At 38.3% G+C, this 20,448-nt stretch overlaps 1 protein-coding gene across 17 annotated transcripts in view; it reads left to right on the top strand.

Annotated features, from left to right (window-relative positions):
- The window catches only part of FIP1L1 (factor interacting with PAPOLA and CPSF1), a 70,681-nt gene that overhangs the window by 43,678 nt on the left and 6,555 nt on the right, over positions 1 to 20,448 (top strand). For 11 of the 17 annotated variants that reach the window (XM_073342037.1, XM_073342032.1, XM_073342048.1 and 8 more), the window contains 4 exons: positions 317 to 343; positions 896 to 950; positions 4,192 to 4,238; positions 12,083 to 12,302. In XM_073342037.1, the coding sequence (XP_073198138.1) occupies positions 317 to 343; positions 896 to 950; positions 4,192 to 4,238; positions 12,083 to 12,302 (349 nt within the window). The remainder of the gene's footprint in view (positions 1 to 316; positions 344 to 895; positions 951 to 4,191; positions 4,239 to 12,082; positions 12,303 to 20,448) is intronic. The other 6 variants (XM_073342049.1, XM_073342044.1, XM_073342045.1 and 3 more) reach the window with 2 other exon arrangements.

Genomic DNA, 20,448 nt, shown 5'->3' with positions numbered 1-20,448 from the left:
TGGGTGTGCTTGGGTCACATTTTCAAGGTAGTATTTGCAACTTTGAAATCTTGAAACTGACTTGGGTTTTTGTTGTATTAATTGAAAACAATTCTCAGGAGCTGAAGTTTTAAATAAAAGCTCAAATATCATGAGACGTGAGATAAAATGAAGCGTTGATAACACTGAGACTGCCATGATTCTTACTCTAAGGACAGGGAAATTAGATACTTTTGTTCTTTGTATTGATAACATAACTTGAATTAGTTCTGCTGATAAAGAACACAAGTTATTGCTAAAATTGACTTAGTATGTATCATATATTTTTATGTCTTAGGTATACCAATAACTGTGCCACCACCAGGTAACTTATTTAGATATTTTCTGAAGCATTGTTAAGAAATGTGAAACTTAAATTTGAATGTGCAACACGCAGTTCCCTACATCTGCTTGTTCATAGCAAGATAAAGTTCATAAACATAAAACTATATGTGTAGATGTAGGCCTGGTTGATTTTATGCAAGGTAGAGATGGAACAGTTTTAATGTTCCTGATTATGGGACCAACCTGCCACTTCCCTAAGAACTACACTCCTTCCTCCCCCCCTCCCCTCCAAGGCTCATTAAAATTAGTGAGAGACTTGTTGCTGGTGCAAAGCATTCTTGATAACCTCTCAAGAGTTGCAGCACAATAGAAAATAGTTAAAGTAAATGTTTTGAAACTGATGACAGATGAAATTAAGACACATATTTAGGACTTGACCCTGATTTTCGTTAAGTAGTTGTGTATTGTGCAGTCTTACATAATCGTTAACTGTGTAGATGGTCATTCTTTGCTTCAGCTCAGCTTCTCTGGAATTAGTTTGCCATTGTATACCTAACCCAATTTTTTATGTTTTCCAATTTAAATATTTCAGGTTTTCCTCCCCCACCTGGAGGTCCGCCACCTTCTCTTATACCAACAATAGAAAGGTAAATTTTGTTTGAAATCATTTATTAATTTTCATCCTTTGCAACATGGGGCTTTTTTAAAAAAAACAAATCCTTACAGTAAGCATAATAACTTTTATGTTCCTTATATAGAAAAAAATTCTGCTTTTGTCATCATTTTCTGTCTTGGTTTTTCCCAAGAGTTACTGTCATCTAAATTTTCAAAAGGCTGTAATACAGCTAACATTGTTTGTGTATAAAGTATTTTGCTATCTGTCATCCTGTAGATCTATCCCATTATATTGATGCAAGATTTAAGAACAGAGCAGCTCTTGCATTAGTTAGGGTGCTGATTATTCAGAGATTCTCAGATTATTCAGTGGATTATCTAACTTAATCTTACTGTGTTTCTCTGGAACAGCATATACATTACGCACAAAAAAAAGTTAAGGTTGCAAAGTCAAGCACTCAAAGCCTAGGAAATTCTGCAAATCAGGTTGTCTGTGCAACTGTTGATACTGATAGCCATAGTATCAGAGTGCTTCACAACGTCCCATAAGGTAAGATGTAAAATTATCCCCATGTTGTAGAGGAGGATCTGAGAGAGAGAGATATTAAGGCCAAAATTGTCATGTCCACAAATACTGGGAATTTAAAAAAAAATCAGGCCCTAGACATCTCAAGTTAAACACTTAACATTTTTGTAGCACTTGTTGTTCAAAACTCAGGCCCCATTGACTCCAGTTGCAGTTGTGAGTATTTATCACTTCTGCAAATCAGGCCCAAAATGTCTCAAGATGGGTCCCTAGATAATGAAATGTGCACAGTGGCCACTTGTGAAAAGTTGGTTTAAATTACTTTCCCAGCATCACTTAGGAATTTTGTGAGAGAGGGAGGGATAGAATCCATTTCTCCAGGGAGGCATTTCAAATGTTTAAACCACAAGACCATCCTTTCTCTTCCTGTAGTCCCCAACCTTATTTACTACACACCTTCCTGCTTTGCAACAAATCAAGTCCTGCCTGCAGCATCCTAAATCACAACACACTAATTCAGACCTGGTTTACACTTAAAAGATAGGTCAGCCTAGCCAGGTGTACAAGGATATGAAAAATTCAAACCTCCTGTACTGCATAGTTAAGCCTACTTAACTCCCAATGTAGATGCACCTAGGTTATTGGAAGAATTTTTCTGTTGACCTAACGACCACCACTCAGGGAGTTGGATTACCTATTGTGATGGAAGAACCCCTTCCATTGCTGTAGGAAGTATCTGCGCTATGGTGCTACAGCCCCCGAGCTGCAGCTTTGCCCCTGGAGTGCTCATAGTGTTAAGATGGTCCTGAACATCTTGTATGCTGAATAATTAAGGGTCCTGTGGAAAAAATAGTATGCAGTCATGTGATTAAAGATGGTGGGCCAGATTTTTAAAGATATCTAGCCAAGATGCAGGAATGAACCTAGTGGGATTCTCAAAAGTGCATAGGCACCTAACTCCTATTGATTTCATAATGCATATGCTCAAGGGAGCCAAATTAAAGTTGCACAGACTACCTCAACTCTGGCATTTCCTTCCTTCTGCGTACTTGCCTTTGCAACCGTAAGATTCTTATAATACAGTTGTTTTTGTATGTAATATCCTAAATTTATTTTTTTTAAATGAAAAAAAAACCCACAGAAATTCTATCCTATAGAACCGTATTAATCTTCACATAGGTCAGCAGCACTATCAGAACCTTTAGTTTCATAGGGCAGACCTCTACCATTTGAATTTATGGGGTAACTGGTAATATCAGTAGGCTATTATCCACTGTCAGCCTCTAACAAACCTCTAGTGAGCATGTGCAAAATGAGATTTACAGTGGTTTATAATTTGGCAAAATTTATGTGGAATTTCACAGAGACGGTAAAAGGCACATTTTTGACATCAGAGAGTCCCTTTGCGAGATTTCGAGACCCATCTCCACAGTATGGAGATGATAAAGCTTCTCAGTGAAACAGCTGAAAGAATTATTTTTAACATAGGTCATGCACAACCCAAAGATTTACATTCCCACCAACTGGAATGTTAAAATTTGAAGGAAATAAAATATACAGGAAGTACTTTTCTTAAGCTTTTGCCAGTAAAGAAGACATAGCAATACAGAGAATGTTGAAAAGGCATGAAGTATATGCTAGCTTGACTTTGTTTCTTTGGGTCATTGTGTTTTTTATGGCTATTTTTACTTATGAGAATAAATTGTATAGGTTCCTCAATATAGTATAACTTGTAAAATTCTTTATCTAGTTTATATTAAAACCTTGCATCTCCAGCTCTGACAAATACCCTAAAATGTTGAGACATTGCATAAGGCTTTCATTAATCTATTTTTAAAACCATACTGATCCAAAAGTCTTTTTATAGTGTGAGGCTGTCTTCAAGAACAAAAGTAGCACTTAAGTAAATGTGTTAAATAAGGTGTACATGATTAATTCAAGCTATCTAGGAAGCGATAAAACTTATCAAAGGTTATAGAAAATTGAATTTAAGCCCAATGTGCACATCATCCTTTTCAACCTCTATATTTTACCTATTTAAGTTGGCTACCATTGAAAGAAGTAGCTCTAGAAAATATGAAGTTGATTTAGAAGAATATTTATAGAACAATCCATTTGAAGCCCACCTGCTTTTATATGCATATGTGTTTGAAAAAATTAGATTCACTTCCATACCTACTTATTTAACAGGAAGGATATAAGGAAGCTTTCATTCACAGATTTGCTTGTTGCCAAGCAATTGGGCATGCAGTATGATTTCTCTGCCAGTATTTGTAACTGTTTTTGGAATATAAGCAACATATTGAAATAGAAAATCCAGTGAGGACAAGACAGAATAGTTTATATATAATATAAAACATATTCAGACATTTTTGGGAAGAAATGTTTAAAAAAATTAGGAACGTTAAGGGAGAATATGAATCTTCCTTGCTACATCAGTATTAAAATATTTATATATTAGACATCTGTGTTTGTTCAGTGCAATTGATGATTAAATTGTTTTTTATAGTAGGAAGGCTTACGATGGAGGGCATATTATTTAAATGTAATCCCCTTTAAAGATATACTGTTTTAGTCACATACTTCTAAGAATTGTGAAGAATAAAATCAGGTTCTCTCTCTCTATATATATACATATATATATACACATGTATATATATTTATATATATATAAAAAATGCTCAGGCGAGCAAGAGAGAGAGAACCTGATTTGCAGGAACCTGACTTGTATATTTACCTTTCAACAGTGGACATTCCTCTGGCTATGACAGCCGCTCTGCTCGTGCATTTCCGTGTGAGTATGGTTATCAGCTTTGAGGATTTTACTTAAGCTTTGTTAAAAATTGTTTAAAATAGCTATAGCTACATTGTTTCAGTTTAAATGTAAACAAGAATCTATCCACTAATCAAAATAAGATGGTGCAAAAGATCAAAATGATTATTATCATGACTGAATACCTAACACCTCATATTAGCAACTACTGGTAAATACCTGCTTACCTGTTCATTCATTTTTCTGTCCTCTAAATTGACATTTCTATGATGGGCACCCTTCCATTCTGCTTCAGTGCTAATGTGTTTGTTTTTTAAAAACCATGCAAACACAAATAGAATTCAGTGTGTATCACTAGCAGGTGGACAGACATAATTTTTTCTTCATGTACCTTCAAAACTGTACCCAACAAAATCTGTAACAGTGATTGGAAAGATGCAAACTTTTTTTGTTAAGCTATTTTTCCTGCAGCATGCTGTAAACTTGCAGATGGCAACAGAAGGCAAGTAGTTGGGTAGTTCAGTACTTTCTCGGTATGTGTGTGTGCTGTGGGGCACTAGATAATCTGGTACACTCCAACACTCCCATTTTGTGTGTGTGTGTGTTTGCCCTTTCTAGAGCAAGTTTTTCATTTACTATTTTGAAAAGGTAAGGTGGATTGATTTAAATCACAGATTGTAATCATGATTTAAATCAGCAAGCAGGAATCCTTGATTTAAACCATGTGTTTTAATTGTGTTTTGCATTTGTACTTTCATTCTTTTCCTAAAGAAAGATTGATTCTCATTGGTTGGTAACCATTAAAACATGTTCACTTGAAACTCAGTACAGTCTTTATACTAAGTTTGATACTCTTTTTTTTTTTTTTTTGCTAACCAGGAGGATACACTATATCTCTACACTTTTACTTAAGCAGTTTATATAACTTAATTTACATTTATTCAGTTTCTTAATTTTTACGTTAGAAAATTCTGAATAATGCATTTCTTATTTATTAGATGAGGATTAATTTTTTTACTTGTGATTTGTTTCAAGTTCTGTTTGGATGGTAATTCAAATTCAATTAAAAATGCACAACAGCATGTTCTTTTTTATTAAATAAAACTACTGTAAGTGCTGGAAACATAAGAAAAATTCCCAAATGTATCAAAACATGTTTTGCTTTTAAAGCTAACTGATTTATTAAAGAAAGGAAGTATTGTCTATAGTTAGTTATTTAAGACGATTGTTTCTACGTCACCATGTCCATAAAGGCTTTAGAACTAGTAGATCTCAGCCTCTCACACTTAGTTTTTATTCGTAGATTGGAAGAGGAAGATGAGCTCTCCTTTTTAAACTCCAAATTGGTTTAATAACTTTGAATGAGTAACTTAACTGAGTTAAGTGAATAAACTGAAATGACATATTTTTTTTCTGCACCTGCAAAAGGGAGGCAATTGGTGTCAAAAGCTGGTCTAGCACTTCGGCAGACTTTGGTTATAGGTGCTTAGCCAGTAACGTCCACCAGTCCAGTGGTTTGCCTTTAAAACTTGGCAACAAACATGTACTGCTTAATATTAATTTTTTGTATTTAATTTAAATTATTTAATAGCTTATTGAAGTGATTATAATAAGGTTAGGCCTCCTCAACATAGGTTGTCAATTTGAAATTTAAACTGAAGTAGGTTTATTTAAAAAATAAAACTGTATTTAATTTAAATTAAAAAGACATTTTTATGTACCCTGCAAATAATTAATGTAAATCTTACTAATGTTACATGGATAACCTTAACTCTGTCATTTCTAACTTCTGAGTCTTTGAGTTTGCAAACATTTATCAATGTATTCTTTGTGGTTTTTAAAAAAATTTCCTCGATTTTTAAAAAAGCAAACTGAAAAACCAACAATTCCATCCTGTGTAATCATATTAATACCCAAATGATTGATCTTCAGGATTAGAAACTTAAGATGCACAGTATCTGCCACTTGAACTAAGAGTAAATTATAACAGTAGTAGGTGGTTGTGCTCTGTGAGCCAGCCACTAGAGTGAGATAAGATGCACACATTGCTGGTCACCATCTCTGCTCTCTGCTTCTCATTTCGGTCCCTGCATTCCCACTCTGTCTTTTCCATGACTGTCTCTTCTTTTGCTCCCCCATTCCAGTTGTCCCTGCTTTCAATTACTGTGTCACAGGGCCTCCTGGGTGCTGAAAGCAGCAATTTCAAAGAAAGTGCTGCTCAGACCCTGCAGACCTGGCACAGAGTATGCTTAGTACAGACTACGTCTTCAGAAAATTTACCTGCCAAATTCCTAATGAATCTCTACTGAGCATTTGCAAACTGAAATTTTTAGAGGCTCATAACTTGCTCAAATTAGGGTGGATTTTCATAGGAGTGGCAAAAGACATGTCCCTGACCTCAGGGCAATCTCCCTACCAAAGTTTAAGTCCTTGCTCCAGAGCATCTTCTTAATGCTTCCTAGTGCTTGGAGCATCTTAGTGAAATGGAAGAATTTTTGAATATGGGCAAAACACCCTATTTGTCTATAACTTTATTCTCAGAAATAGATGAACCATACTTCCGGAAATTTCCCCCAAAAATTCAGTCTAAGGCAGACACCGAGCATGGAAAATTTGAACTCAAATATTAAAGTTTTGCAAAGTTGTAAGCAAATGGAAAAGAGTCTTACCATGGAAAGTGCTGAACATTAATTATAGATGTTACTAAATACACTGCCTATAAAGAAAAAAAAATCATCCATCCACTTTAGTTTGCTTTTTTGCTCTTGGGCTGGAGCTTTACTTTCAGTTGCAGTCTTTATTTCACTTTGGGGAATTTTTTTGGTTACAAGGGCTAAGCTATTTCCAGCCCATCTTTATTGTTGCTCTAGGTAGTGGTAGAACCAGCTCAGCACTTTCTACTTTAGAAGGCTGTGATTGGCCTTCAGGGTTGATACTAATGTCATACTGAGATTGACTCAAAAAAAAAAAAAAAAAAAAAGTGTCACAGAGATGATTATCCTCGCAATAAATATTTTCCTGTCTCATGGGCAAAGTAAAAGCAGGAGCAGTACATATATGTGGTTGTGAGGACCAAGCAGCAAGTGAGAAAAAAAAATGGAAGGTTGAAGGGACATTTAGTTGTGAATGGGCATACCAAAATTTTATTTTCTAGTAACTGATCACAGATGTTTGTCAAATTGACTTCTGTAATAGAAGACAGATGTGATCTAATTAATGCATGTATGTGAGTATTTATTTTTTTAAACTGTCTTTTGTACATTAAATAATATAGTGTCTCGATTTTTTTCCCATTCTCTTCTCTTATTCTCTCAAACATGATCCATTGTGGTGAATCTCTCTCCAGTGAAGGCAAGCTGTAAATGGCTCCCTCCTGAAACCTATGAATGTTGCTCATTAAGTCAGTTGGAAAAGTTAACTAGAGAGGAACATGGGGTGCTTCCTCTCCTTTTTTTGTCCCCTCTGAGCGCATAGCTGGCTCAGGTGCCGGCAACAAGTTTGAAACCCTAACTTTTGAGCATCACGTTTTATGTCAGAGAGTAGGAATGTATTGGCTCCTTAAAACATGAAAATCCAGAACATGATTTTTCAAGCCTCACAACTTCTTTTCTAAAAAGCAAAATACTTTACAATTATCAAAATACGATACAAGTTTTAAGTGGATGGCTTCTCTCTATTTCTGTCTGTCGGAATTGCTGTAACTTGAGAGAAAATGAGAGGCTTAGTTCTTGACCCCATTTAGTAAAGGCACTCAAGTTTAAGTATTAATTCATAATTTATTAAGTCAATTTCTTTATGTACATTTTAATAATTCTTTTAGGTTTAGTTCCTGGTTTTTAGTGCACATAAAATTTTTATTTACTAAATGTCTAAAATGTGCCATCAGTTTTCACTGGGGATATCTACAGTATTGAAAAAATAAGCTGCTTTCTTAATGAATATATTTGCCTTCGATACAGTATGTATTTCATAACAAACTCTCTCTGATGAAAGCTTGGTAATAGATGGCTTTTAATCATTCATAGAATCATAGAATATCAGGGTTGGAAGGGACCTCAGGAGGTCATCTAGTCCAACCCCCTGCTCAAAAGCAGGACCCATACCCAATTAAATCATCCCAGCCAGGGCTTTGTCAAGCCTGACCTTAAAAACTTCTAAGGAAGGAGATTCCACCACCTCCCTAGGCAACGCATTCCAGTGTTTCACCACCCTCCTAGTGAAAAAGTTTTTCCTAATATCCAACCTAAACCTCCCCCACTGCAACTTGAAGGTCAGTAGACTTTGACTTTGTTAGGCAAATGTGGAGAGCGAGTTTCTGCCACATAGACCTTCTGTTACTTACCTGCATATGTTCATGTGTAGGGACTGTTAGCAAGAGGTTCCCACCTGATCTCAATTGTTACAGTAGTGTATAAGGAGAGATTAAGATGGACAAAAACCATGCGGCGCTTTATAGATCATATCTTGCATTTGCACTCAGGTGCAATTCGGAAGTTTGCAGTTTTCAGAGAACAAAATGTTCCCTGTGGGTGACATTATAAAGTAGGATGCTGCTATATACTGCGTTGGCCCTAGCTTCCCAAAAGGGTATTGAAATAATCTAATCTGGGGATCACAACTCAGAAATTACTGCCATAATACACAACTGTGGAGCAGTCATTGCAAACACCTTAGCGGACTCAGATGGGAGAAATATCACTTTTGTCTTAAATTTGATTTGGTGATTCTGTCTTAAATCGTTACCAACTAAATATCTATTTTTACTCCTTAAGAACGTTTTTGAATGCATGGCAGAAGTTGGCCTACTATAATCAACTTCATTAATGTTGCTTGAAAATACTAGATTTTTTAGATTGAATTTTATGAAGGAGATTTTAAAGGAAGATGTTTAAAGGGGACTTCAAAGCACAAAAAATTGACTGTTTTTTTGCTTCATAATGTATAAAAAATGCTTGCTAGATCTATTTTATAAATTAATGTTATAAAGGGCTTTTTATTTTTGATTTTGTTTTCCTGCTGGTGTTTTATCTTAGAATGTCAGGAATGTTGTCTAGCCTTCTCAGCCTTTGCTAGAAGTCTGAAATATGGATTGTGAGCTCTCTTAGTTCTTAATGGAAAGGGCCAGAGTTGTTTGAATCCTTAACAAACACATCTTTTCTCTTGGAAGTTGCAGTTGTATAAGTATTAACAAAAAACAAAATTTTAAACAGTTTAAAATCACTTAATTTCCCTGTCATAATGCTGTTAGGTCTCCAGTTGTCCATAGGGTCTTCAAGGAAAAATGAGGTAGACATGATCAGAATTTCTAATCTGGCGCCCCTGATCTTCCCCCTAACTGTGGGTTTTGAGGTGGTTTTTATTCATAGGTCTGTGAGTACTGATACTCTTCCCAGACTAATGTTTAAAATGGAATCACAAATTTAGTACAAGTATTGCAAAAAACAATTCTAAAAACAGCTTTTTCTACAACACAAATAAGATCAGCTAATGTTTTGCTGTTGTACATGACACAGTATAGTCTTATTTGTATGAAACTGTTCTCCAAAGCAGAGTTAATGACTCCAGATGTATTGAATAAATTGAAAGTTTCCTGTACCTGAAATCACCATCACCAAACTTATTTGGTGTGCCTCTCTCCCAATCTAGAAATGATCAGTAGCGCAATTTCAGTGTGAAGTTTAGTACGAATCCATCAAGAGGTAACAAAATATTGAGATTTGTTCCTAGTAGAAGACACAAAATACAAGTCTTGATTATGTTTGAAAGCAATTCTATTTTTTAATTTCTTGCATGTTGAGAACTCTTATAGATAAAATCCAAATAGCTGCAATCAGAGCTATATAAAGCCAGAGCACTGGGTCACGTTAGGTCACTGCGATGCAAATGACATATTTTGCTTATGTCAGATAAATTTTCTGGTGTATTTGTCTGGCAGGATATGGAGATTACTGTAGTTACGGCGTAGGAGGGACCAGACAGAATCAGCATGGATGTAGATTCCATAATAAGTAAAAACCATTACTGTTTGTGTTTCGCAACTTACATTTAATGTAACCAATAGAATTAAGTAAATATAATTTCATATTTTTAAATTAGAATAGTCTCTATCATCCAGTGTATTCAATCCCTGAAGACCATACATACCTTGTTGAAATCATGGCAAGTTAAGGAAATTAGCAGTCTTTAAAGTTGTTTGGTTTTTTTGTGTTTTTCTATTTCTGGTTGCTTTCCTTACATAGAAGAATTTCAGTTTTGGCAGCATAATAAACAAAACACTGTTGTTCTAGGATTTTTTTTTTTTAACTCCTCATTTTCCCTATATTCCTAAACTCAAACATTAACTAATGTTTGTTCAGCATTTTGTAGATGTAAAGCACTGTATTGCTGCTGCTGTTATGCATTATGTGGGTTGTCACTGGAAATAGTATTTTAATGCTGAAGTTTCTCTCCCCTCTGTAAAGGATCGTTTGTATTAGTTTATGGAGCCCTTGGTGAACCCAGTATTTTATACTTCTGCTCAAGCACGCTGCTGCAGGAACATTCACGGGCATCTTAAACAAAGAAGACCAAACATGACTCTTATCAGAACCCATTAGTGGTGCCTCTTTGTGCACTATATAACACTTCATATTTTTGAAAGCTCTGTACAGTTGTTAACTTGCCCTCATAACAACACATGAGTTAGATAAGTATTATTCTATTTTACAGATGGAGAAAAGTGGTAACTCACTGCTGTTAAACTGATTTACCTAAGGCCACGCAGTGAGTTGGTCGCAAGGCAGATATCAGCACTCAGGAATCCCTAACTTTGAGACCCTAAGTCCACTAGAGAGTGCTGTGTCTCAGTAAAATAAAGCAGTCACTGTTGGGTAGAATGAGGCACTCCAGTTGCCCCTTTGAGCATTATCTTTGGGCTACTAAGCCTAGTCTCTAGTCATTTTGGTGTCTTCCTGGCAGCAGAACATACTGGAGATCTTTCTATCCCACTGCTGGTTACAGAAAATTCTTGAGTGCAAGAGGATGTTTTCTTATCAGGAAGTCTGATTAAAATTTTTCTCCTCTAAACAAGTATATTGTATTTTACAAAGAGTCTTAAACTGAAGGACGTATTTAATTTTCTCAAAATGTAACATGTTTTAGTAGTAACAGTGGTTCTTGTGAATGTTTATTATAATGGTATTGTTTGTATGAGATAAACAATAGAATTATTTCCTTTAGCTAGTTATAATAGCTTCCCCAAGGCTAACTTACAGAAGAGACTTCCACATTTACTATTGTGGAATATGAACTCCTGAGAGAAAATATGGAATGTAACTGTCAAATTGTACATTTAGTTGCAACTATTTTTATTTTGTGCACCTTTTAACTTACATAATGATTTTTTTAAATAATTAAACTGAGCAAAGTAGGAAACACTCTTTTCTCCCCCTTTTTTAATTATACTTTCAGAGCCACAACATTTAAAAGGATCTGTTTGTTCTGGCTGTTTTATTTCCTATTTGCTTGTTTTGCAAAAGTAAAACTAAGCTAATCACATAAAAAAATCTGACCCTTCTTAGGAAGTGTTTGCTTGGCTGTTTTATTTGTAGTGATGTAGAATTTAGACATTCTGCATAATCTACATCTGAATAAACAAAATGTACACTGGTAACCGTACGTCTTCAGAATTAAAATGCAACAGAAGCGTGTCTGAGATCTTGGATTGCCATCGTAATAAAATACTGTACCTAGTTTCAAGTAATATATAGACTTGTGAAAGAAAAATTGTACATGTACAAAACTCTCTCTCTCTCTCATTTCAAGAGCGAATCATATTATATTTTACCAGCTTTTGTTCTTGCTAATACCAGCATTTTTTTCTTTAGTCACCTTTCCGCACCTTGCAGGTTCTGCTCCTTCGTGGCCTAGTCTTGTGGACACAAGCAAACAGTGGGATTATTATGCACGAAGAGAGAAAGATAGGGAACGAGAGAGAGAGAGAGACCGAGAGAGGGATCGTGATCGGGATCGTGATAGGGAACGAGAACGTACCAGAGAGAGAGAGAGGGAACGTGATCACAGCCCAACTCCAAGTGTTTTCAACAGGTTAGTAATAAAATAGTTAACTATAATACTGTATTTAAGTGTTGTGTCCATATTAGGTAGTGTGCTTCAACACTTAAAACCCTTGGTGTGCAGCTGTATGTCTCAAGGAACTAGAGGGTGTGGGTTTTCTTCTCCCTTTGTTTTCTGTTGGAAACTAGCAAAAATTTCCAAATGTAAAACAGAAGTGTAAAAATATACTTTATGTACTAACTACTTATAGAACTGCAGGCATTACGAATGTGATTTAAGCTTTGTGTATGAGGGAGAGAAGCAGTCTTTGACCTCATTAATTCCAAAAACAACTGTGGAATCTGTGGGTTCTCTATTATTTTACAACTGGAATTTCTACTTCTTTTCTGAGAGCAATGTCCACATACAGTTGACTCTAATTTGAAACAGTGGTATTACTGCCTGCTAAAGCTGGGTTGATTAGTTTGGTGGGTTTTGTGAGTAGTTGGAAATGAATAATGTTCTGTCCAAGCTATTTATTTGTGAACTTCAGGCTTCACGAAAAGGTCAAGAACTTTTTGTTTTCAGACAGATAACTCCTTTATTGACATTTCAACTCTTTAATAATTTTTATTTTTTAAGTGATTAAACTTAGACACTACTGCTATCTTCTGTATGTTTTTGTGCACAAGAACAGAGCATTTAATGTTGAATTGGATGTGACACAAATAAGTTGAGGGCTATAGACTTACAAAGTTAGTATAAACGTATTTTGCTTAGGCAGTTTATTTCATGCTTTTCTAGTGGTTGCAAAATATTTTAGGATTAGTCCCTTAACTCTTCAGTTAATTGTTTTGATCGGTTTCATATTTACAGGATATACACATTAGCTATTCAATTGATTTTGGAATTTTCATCTTAATTGTTTTATGTTGCTGAACCTGAGCAGAACACCAGGAATTAGTATTACCTTAGTTGAGAGAAATGGGGTTTTTTTATCATCTTTATCAATCATTACAGGCATCAGAGAATTGTTAAAGATCTAAATTAGATGCAAGAAAACTTAGTTCTTATTTTGTGCAGACATTGACATTGTGATGTTGTGGTCCTGTAGTGTGTCTGTGTTTTGTGTTACAAATTACTGAGTCAGTGTTTAAGAACTTAAGTCCAATTTAAACATCTGTTTCTCAGGCAGCTTGATTGAAGGCCAGAAAGAAGGCTGGTCATTCAAGGGTGCTTGAAATGAACCTTAATGACTTCCAGGCCCAGAGAAGTCTCTGTGTTGCTGCCAGAGATATCCGTAAAGGAGGGGGAAGAGGAGGCCTCAATTTTTTTTTTTTTTTAAATGTGACTAAATTATCCACCATCTGCAGCAAAGCTGCTGCCACATTGCTATGTAAGGAACCAAGAGGCCCTTAACTAGAAAAAAGTAGATTTGGGAGTAACAGAGAAGGTGGGAGAAGATTTAAAAGGACAGATAATTCACATACGGTAATGTTGTTTCTTAAGCTTATTTACAGTTTTGTTTCACTTTTCAAAAATAAAAACACCTGGGAGGAGGAAGAAGGGAACGAGAACTTCACACATCACAAAGATTCATTAAATTTCAGGGAAAGAATACTTACCATTGGTGTCTTTTTTCCTCTCGGTTTAAAACTACCAGAAACAATACTTCTGCGAGTAGGCATCATGTTTTGTGCAGAGAAAACTAAAATGAGGCTATATGCACTTCTATATTTGGCCCTGCAAATGAAAAATCTGTGTTCTATTGCATTTCTTACCAGTGTAAGATAACCCGAGTGCATGTTACTGGAAATGTGCAAGTTAATGTGGTTTTAAATGATCCCACAACCATCTTACCACCTTCTTCCCTTACTACCCCCCTCTGTATATGAAAATTGTGCATATTTTGCTTACATCCCACTCCCTACCATTCAAATGGTGCCTTCTTTCTTGGATTTTAATCTCTTCAGAGAAAGGACCATGTTTCCTTTGTGCTGAGGTACAGTTTTGAAGTTAGTTATCACTAACAATGTAAAGTGCAAATACTTGATTGACTTCCTCTCCGTATTGGAGCTCATTCTTAGCAGGGTATCTTATAAAGAATGAATTCTACTGTTTAAATCAGTTTTAAGGGTTTTAGCAAAATATATGATAAAACTTTCAAATATGGATGCCTTAAGTTAGGTACCTAAATAGAAGTGGGATTTTCAGGTATGTTGAGCATCCTCAACTGTCATTGAAGTGAACAGCAGTTGTAGGTTCTGAGAACCTCTAAAATTATGCCCATTTCTGATTTGATGCCTAAATATGGATTCAGATGTTGATCTTTAGGCACCCATGTTTGAAAATTGTGGGCATAAAGTGTGTGTGTGTGTATGTGGGGCAGGGTGTACACTAACACTTATTGTGTATGTATGTTCAAATATTGTGTGTGCGCACATGCAGTGGTATCAACTATGTGATAAAATAGTGGAGTCATGATTACATTACATTATTACAAAGTTCTGTGTTTTGTCATACACCTTTGACTGCCCTCTATATACTAATCCATCTCTCATTGGGAATATTTCTGACATTCAGAATGTGAGCAGTTTCAAATACACATAGTTTATTACTTTAAGCTACCTGCTAGGCAGAGAAATGTTGGTTCCTTTTGTCCGAAGTTATGGAATCTCTGCTCCTGCTCTGAAGACCCGCTGATCCGTTGCCCAAGGGTGGCTGTATTTGTTCATTGCTGCACCAGGGACTCGTTTTAAGGTCCAATATTACACAACTCTGCAGGGCAAAAAAAACTACTTCAAATTATTGAAAAGGGGTGTGTGACGCATGTTTACCTGTCAGTTGTTCATTTTTGAGGTACAGCAGAATAAAGATACAAGGGAGTAATAAGAAATTATAAGCCCTGCCTCTCTAAAGGTGCACAGTGAGCTAGATTCAATTTGACACGTATAGCCAGAGAAAATTGTTATACATACCAGGATCCAGTCACCTTTATACTTTAGGGTGACTAAGGTGCAAGCAAGATAAAAAAGCATTTACAATTTTAGGTTGTGTGAGAGAAAATTGAATAACTCCAGAGATGGACAGGAATGATGATAGTAAGCAGATATAGGTAACAATAGTTATTGTACAGAGAATAAACTATTCCACTTCTCCTCATCTCTCCCCTCCCAATGGCACACCTAATCAACCATTTCATTGTTGAATTGCTGATGTAATCCAGTGCTGTGTGCCTGATGGATTGTCATAGTTTTAATGACAAAAAGGATAACTATTACAAAGGACTTGGATCTTGGGGAGAAGGGAAGGTGATACGTACCTGGTTGGTTGAGTCTCAGACGTGTGGCCTGCTTAGAGGGCTAGAAAGAAACTGGTACAGAGAGGAGTCCGTTCTAGAAATCTAGGATATTGCTTTTTTCACTTCAACAACATGGATTGTATTTATCTGGAATTAGCTTTTACAGAGTTTTGACTAAATATGCTGGGCATACAGCTTCTTTTAATCTCATTTTATTGCTCTGTTTTAATTCTTTGGTTTTTTACCTATAGCCAAGGTGGCTTTAGACTGAGAATGTCATGCAGACCATCCTGAATAATTTCAACCTCCTAAAAAGAGGTAGCAAAAGGAAGCTTATCTGGATCCTATTGCACTTGGATTTGTCTGTCAAAAAGGGCACTGATTAAATATTAGATTCTTCGTTGAGTGGTGTCTCTAGAGGTGCTTCACTTTGTGTGTGCTGGTGTACGTGTGCCTGGGAGTGGAGGTCTTCAATAGCAGTTTCTGTTGGGCTCATCCCCATCACAGACTGTAAGGGTGTCTATATAGCACTGTGTGACCCAGCATCCGTCAGTTCCTTCTCAACTGTCCTTGGTCTGCGACAGAGCCTCTAGCAGATCCCTTCGTCGCTCGTTGTAGTGCCTTTAGATGTTTTAAGTTTCCGTTTTAGATAGTTGTTAGCAGTTTTTTTCTCTCTCTTATTCTCCCTGGGAAAAAAAATGTCTTTCCTCCCTGTTATTTCCTAGTAGAGATTCCAGAGTCCTTCCCAATCGGGAAGTTCTTCCCTCACGGAACTATGCCCAGATCCCCTGACTTTAAGAGGTGCCTCTCTTGCCATGAGGCCATTCCCATGAGCGATGGGGATTCCCGGTGCATTTTGTGCCTGGAAGAAGGGCACATATATCAGCAGTTGCTCCCGCTGCCTTAATTTAAAGGCACAGGCCAGAAAAGACTGTGACCTCAAACTCAAGTTTAATTATGATGGAGAACACATTACGGCCCGCCTGAGATCCTTGTCCTGAGACCTCTTTTCTGCAGCACTGATTCGCCTCAACTGCCAACCCCGACTGCTCGCGCGCTGCTAAGAAAGTTTGCTCTCTCCTGTCCAGAAGACAAAAAATGCGTCCTGGGTTCACACTCCAAGGAGCCACCCCATCTCCCTGTGAGATCTGTGGCTGCCATGTCTTCTTCACTGAGATGTAGCTGTTCTGTCACATGAGTACCTCCGGTACTGGCACTATTGGCAGGCCCAAAGACCCCAAGAGGGCAGGACCACATGAAAGGATTACACCATGTGAGACTGACAAGGGTAATGTGAAAACCTCCAAGTTGGCTCCACCATCCATACTGAAACATATGGCTCTGAGTGATGAAACCACCGGCACCACAGAGGCCCTCGGCACCAATGAAGCTGTCAACACCATCTGGTGGACATTCGGCAAGCTACACCCTGTCTGCTGGTACTGACAAGCTTTGCACTGATGCCTCATTCTAGGACATCTCAACACATGATGCCAATGATGCTTAACTCAACTATCCTCTCACAGGAGGGCCTTATGTAGCTGCTCTCCATCTTCCTCGGTATCCAGGTCCCTGGAGCCAAAGCTAGAATTTCTGGAGGAGCAAGAGGAGAAATGAGAGGAAGAAAGCAGACCACTGGCCAACATCTTGTTCTCTCTATATGAGGCAATCATGCCATCGCCTCCCACTGTGGATGACTTCAGACACTTCCAAGAACTCTTTCGACACAGACAAGTGTAGCGGACACTCTACAGATCCCATGAGAGTCTGTGAGCAACAACATAAGTTGTTAGACATCTTACAGGCCTTCACATAGGCAAGAATCACGCTTCCTGTCAACGAAGCCTTATTACACCTAGTTAAGGTAATCTGGGAGACCGCTGCATCTACGCCACCAGTCTGCAAGCGGGTGGACAAAAAATATATATATCCTTGCCAAAAAAAAAAGATGGTTTTTTTTATTTTTCCACCTAACCCCTAATTCCCTCATAGTTAATGCAGTGAATGAGAGAGGGAGAAAACGTCATTCTCGGACAGCCCCTGCAATAAAGAATGGAAGAGGCTAGATCTCTTCGGGTCCACACTCCTGTCCAGGATCACGAGGTGCTTCTATAAAATATAACCATTTGAACTACTCTAAGTTCACTGACTTACTGCAACATATCCTGGACAACAAGAAGGAGCAATTTCAGGTGCTTATAACTGAAGGACAGCCGTTGGGACGGACAGTGCTACTGGCCTCTCTGGGTGCGCCCGACACTGCAGCCCAATCCATAGCCACAGCTGTGGTCATGAGACACGTATCGTGGCTACATCTGTTGGGGTTCCCCAAAGAAGTTCAGACCATACTGGAGGATAGCCCGTTTGGGGGCCCCAAACTCTTCACCAAGCTTACTGATGAGTCCCTTCATTCCCTGAAGAATTCAAGGCAACACTATGCTCCCTCAGCATTTATTCACCAAAACAAAGAAGATGTCAAACTACTGCTAGTTCTCGTCCTCCACTTTTTGGCCCCTAATGATACTACAACACACAACGTAGATGCCAGAGACCCCTCTCCTAAACGTAAGCAGGGCCCAGCTCAGTCAACTGCTCTTCATCCTTCCACCTCCAAGCAGCAGTTCTGAAAGTTACGTCGAGACCCTGAGAGCTCTCCCCCTGAATCAAATGCAGCAACCATCCATATTATCTCACCAGTTTGGCAGCCATTTGACCCCGTTCTACCCAGCATGGCAGACAATCACCTCCAACAAGTGGGGGTTGGAAATTATAGACAAGGGTTACTCAATTCCATTCCTCTCCCTCCCATACACCCATCCCCCTTTCCGTCCGTCTTCACCTTTCTCACAACCATCTCTTATGGGAGGAATTAAGCCACCTTCTGCAACTGGGAGCCATAGAACCAGTCCCGTTACATCACAGAGGGAAAGGCTTTTATTCCAACTACTTCATAATAAAAAAGAAAAACAGCAGATGGAGACCTATCCTCGATTTGAAGTACCTCAATAAGTTAACAAACTCCAGTGCTTCAAGATAGTCGCATTAGTAATTGATAATCCCAGCTTTGCAACATAGGGACTGGCTCTCAACCCTCAATCTCCAAGATGCATATTTCCACATCTCTATATACCCTTTAGACAGACGGTTTCTCAGATTTGCCCTACAGTTGGACCATTATCAATACAAGGTACTATCCTTTGGCCTCTCTACGGCTCCCAGAATTTTTTCCAAGGTTTTAGCAGCTCTGGGAATACACCTCTGCAAACAATAAGGAGTCATGATATTTCCTTATCTCAACAACTGCCTAATAAAGGCCTCCTTTCAACATGATGCACTCCAGGCCATAGGAGAGACAATGAACCTCCGGTCTAGGCCTCGAAACAAACACGCAAAAATCAGTACTGACGCTAATACAACTGGAATGTATCAGAGCACAGTTGGACACAATAGAGGTCAAAGCCTTCCTTCCAACTCACAGATTCGACTCAATTGTCAGTTTAATTTCCAAGGTGCAAACCAGTCCACAGATCTCTGCCAGAACTCGCAGGCAACTACTAGGTAATATGGCAGCAATTACATTCATTGTCAAACACTCTAGATTGCCTATGCACAGCCTCCAGAACTGGCTTCCAACGATCTACTTACCGCACAGACACAACCTGAATAAATTGCTATTGGTACCACTCAAGATCAAACTGTAATTAGAAGAATGGTGGACAAATCACCAGAATGTCTGCAGGGGGGAGTCCCCTTTTTCCAGCCTCCTCTGTAATTGCTCCTGACGACAGCTCCCTCCTTGGTTGGGGTGCACATTTACAGAACCACACAATACAGGGCGAATGGTCCCTTCAGAATCTATGCCCCAATCAATCTTCTAGAGCTACGTGCAGTCTGCAGTGCATGCAGTGCATGCCTCCGCTTTCTTCCATTAATCAAGAACACACGCATCAGAGTATTGAGGGACAAATGTCTCTTGCATGTTTTACATCAATAGGTTAAGGGGGATCCAGGTCTTAGACTCTGTGCACTGAAGCCATAAGGTTATGGAACAGGTGTATCTGACACAGTATCCATATCTTCGCCGTGTACATACTTGGTCACCAGAACACCACAGCAGACTCCCCAAGCGAGAAGTCCTCACAAGATATGAGGAGATGCAGCCGATTTTCAACCAGTGGGGGTTTTCGAGCAAGACCTGTTCGCCACACCCGACAATGCCAAATGCTCACATTTTGTCATGAGGGCGGGCCTTGGCCATCAATCCCTTGGAGACACCTACCTTATTGCATGGAACGCATCTCTTCTGTGTACCTTTTCACCCTTTCCCTTTCTTTTCAGGGTACTGCACAAAATACAAGTAGAACAGGGCAGAGTCATTCTGATAGCTCCGAACTGGCCCTGACAGATATGGTACCCTTATCTCCTGTGCATGGCAGTCTGTCCTCCTATAACCCTTCACCCAGAGCCACACCTCTCTCAGCATGCAGGCACAATTCTCCACCCCAACCTGGAAATTCTTCACCTGAAGGCCTGACTCCTTCCTGGTTTCAGCTCCTGAGACGACCTGCTTTATGGACGTACAAGAAATCCAACCACTTGCCAGACTTACCTACACAAATGGAAAAGATTCTAGACCAGTGTGACACTATGCATACTTCAGCGCTTCACGCTCCTCTGCCACCCATTTTGGACTACATTCTCGAACTCAAGAAGTCCGGACAATCTCTGAGCTCTATTTGCATACACCTGGCTGCCATCACCACCTTCCACTGCAGAGTCAAAAGACTATTCTGTTTTTACCATCCCATGCCAAAATGATTTCTAAGGCCCTCCAAAATATCCTGAGGTTCGAGATCCAACCCTGTCTTGGGACCTTAGCTTAGTCCTGTGCTGCTT

The sequence above is a fragment of the Lepidochelys kempii genome, chromosome 4, assembly GCF_965140265.1.
Source record: "Lepidochelys kempii isolate rLepKem1 chromosome 4, rLepKem1.hap2, whole genome shotgun sequence".
Classification (NCBI taxonomy): domain Eukaryota; kingdom Metazoa; phylum Chordata; order Testudines; family Cheloniidae; genus Lepidochelys; species Lepidochelys kempii.
The sequence above is the reverse complement of the archived record's forward strand: the minus strand, read 5'-3'. Positions and strand labels throughout refer to the sequence as shown.